At 39.0% G+C, this 2,858-nt stretch overlaps 1 protein-coding gene across 1 annotated transcript in view; it reads right to left on the reverse strand.

Moving 5' to 3' along the window:
- The window catches only part of LOC103371365 (uncharacterized), a 3,789-nt gene extending 3,543 nt beyond the window's left edge, over positions 1-246 (reverse strand). Inside the window, exon 1 of the mRNA XM_008300673.1 lies at positions 173-246. Within this exon, the coding sequence (XP_008298895.1) occupies positions 173-201 (29 nt within the window). The 5' untranslated portion in view covers positions 202-246. The remainder of the gene's footprint in view (positions 1-172) is intronic.
- Positions 247-2,858: the final 2,612 nt, after the last annotated feature.

Here is a 2,858-nt window from a genome sequence, read left to right on the forward strand (position 1 = left end):
TAGTAAAACGTTTCGCCGACTGTCATTATGAATCCAACTGATGCAGATAAAAGTTTGAAAGAAAGTGTAACTTAAGGTTTTAAACTAAATAAAATGCATTTATACCGTAAAACACATGTTTTTAGAATGAAGTTTGGTCCAAAAGTATGTGTCATTAATTACTGAGACCTACCTTCTGCTAATGAACCGTGTAAACAGCATAAAGTTGCAGTAAAGGCTTTTAAACCGACCTGTCTTCTTCTTCTTCGTTAAAAGTCTTGTAATAAACACAAACAGCGATAAAAGCAGCGACAGCGGCTGCAATCAGCCTCATCAGTCGGTGCTGATGACACAAATACAGAACATTTGAAAACAACTTTAATCCTTTAAAACACACTGCTGTCCGCGGATAGTTTACTTTGTGCCTCCTACTTCCGCCTCCAGCTTCTTCTTCTACGACAGAATTATTCGCAAACCTGCTCACATACACATCACTGCCATCTACTGGACAGAATGGCTCCTACCGTGATGCCATTGATCTTACATCCAGCAGCACGTCTTTAATAAATGTTTATGTACATGATTCAGTTGAGTGTGTAGCTGTTTTTTTATATAAAGAAAATAACAAACCCAACCTAATACATGACTTTATAAGGACTTTCTACATATTCCTTAACTTCTAGAATATGATAGACAACTGTATAACCGACTGTAAATTGTATTGTAGAGTCCACTGAATAAATATTAAATAATTATCATCACATTTGTCCAATACATCTAGTTCAGTATTAGCATTGTTGCATGGTTCCTACTGTAGCTCTTCTGCTGTACAGCTTTAAAAAAATTAAAGTAAAAGTGCCTGCAAATGTAAATCTTGCAGTTACGGTCAGACGAACACAGCTCAGGGTTTGTTGGAACTGTTTTGCATACTGGTTGGGACAATGTTTTTAGTCTCCAGTTTAGCCATTTACCAATTCTGCTCGCCTCAAACTATGTACAAAAAACATCTCTGCATATCTCATAAGTCAAGAATTAAAAGCAAAACACTTTAATATAGATAAGTGGGTGATTCGTCACTGTGACTTGTGTCTACTTTTGTTGTTGGCAAAGTTACACTGGCATTGTGCTTTGTGCTTTTTATATTCTGAGTGCAAGTTCAATGAAAAGTTTGTCCCAACGAAGGAAAAAAACAAACATAACTTTGACAAAAATAAAAGCAGACAACGTGTCATACACAAAGTCCCTGTGCAAAAAGTCTTTATTCTTTTGGTTTAACGGTGTAAATCCTTATGGCTTGCTGTACAAAATGCTCGACACAAACTCTTGCCAGACTTGTTTTGCCTTGTTGGAGGGTCAGAATAACCCGTGTCAGGACAGTTTAGTTGTGCAACTTGCTGACACAGGTCACCCAGAAGTGGCCGTTACATTTTGGTTGTGACATAGGCACACTTTTGACTCACTCTTTTGCATTTGGAACTTGAACTGTCGGAGTATTAGGGCCCCCTGACCCCTTCATATGAAATAAAGGTCATGTAGTAGTTGTTTCTTTTTTCTTGTAGCCTCTTTTTATTTATTTTTTCTTAAACGTGGAACAGAAAATGTTCATTTGCAGTTTTACAAAGTGACATCAGAGGGCATGCTTGAGCTGCGGACCAAGAGGCGTGACACCTAAATGTTCAAAGACGAACACCACAGCTGCAATAAAACATTTTAACTCACTACTACCCACCCGTGACACCTCTTGTTCACACTACTTTAATACATTTTGCTCATTAATAGAGTTTAAACTACTCATACTACACTGAATCTTATCTTTGGCGCGTTGCTACTAGAGTACCCACTTCCTCTTTCCACAGAATGTCAACATAAAAAAAAAAAAAACTCGCCTCTCGAGTTACTACGGAATGAAATGACTCGCTGCACACACCCACATACTTCTACGCACACGAGAACCCTTAATGACATAATGCCTTTCCTCGTCTCTAATCTTACCATCGCAGCTACCGCCTAAACCTAATCTTCACCCTTAATCTAAGCCCAATTCTAGCTTCAACCTTTAAACCAAGTCCTGACGTTCAAACCGCCGTTTTGGGGAAATGAGGACCAAACGTAACGTCCTCATTTTTCAAACATGTCTTCTTTCTGAAGCTGTGAAAGTTCCTCCCAGAGACAGAGGAGATCACGAGCTGTAAAGTGTCAAACTGCATAAAGCTTTCACCGCCCGGCACACTTGAACTTATCCAGATAAAAGCATTTCAATAAGTCTGAAGTAGATAAAAGGAAAATGAAAAAGTGGCGTGAGACTGTATTATATATGTCACGGGGATTGCAAGAACTATTGCTCTTCCTCATGTATTAAAAATCACATATTTCTCACACACTGAACTGGAAATGTTGGTCTTCTGTGTATAGAGTGTATATTCTGTGTGTTTACTTAATGTCAGGAGAACATGCGATGTATTGTATTTACATGATAATATACTGGCATGGGTTTTAAGGTAGGCTACATGTCAATATAAATTCCATTTTCCTGTCTCACATTTAAAACAGCGAAGCAGAGTGAACAAATGTGTTGTCCCACTTTCTGGGAGTAAATCTGTCTTCCTAATCTGCTGCCCATGACCTCCGTAATGAGCTCAGCTGCTCAGAGAGCCTCTGTGGAAGATGTCAGCTGAAGACCAGCACGATGACTCACTTTGTCGGGGAGGGCAGAGGGTCGGACCGGGTGAAACTCAAGAGTGGACAAAAATAAAAAATAAAAAAAAGGCCTGAACGTCTTCTGTAGGAAGCAGGAAGTGTGGTCTAATTTACATGAACACAGGTGAAGTTTCTGGTGAAAGAGACAAGAAGATCACCTCAAATACCATTTAATAAGAAAC

Source organism: Stegastes partitus, unplaced genomic scaffold, assembly GCF_000690725.1.
Source record: "Stegastes partitus isolate 25-593 unplaced genomic scaffold, Stegastes_partitus-1.0.2 Scaffold1573, whole genome shotgun sequence".
Lineage (NCBI taxonomy): Eukaryota > Metazoa > Chordata > Actinopteri > Pomacentridae > Stegastes > Stegastes partitus.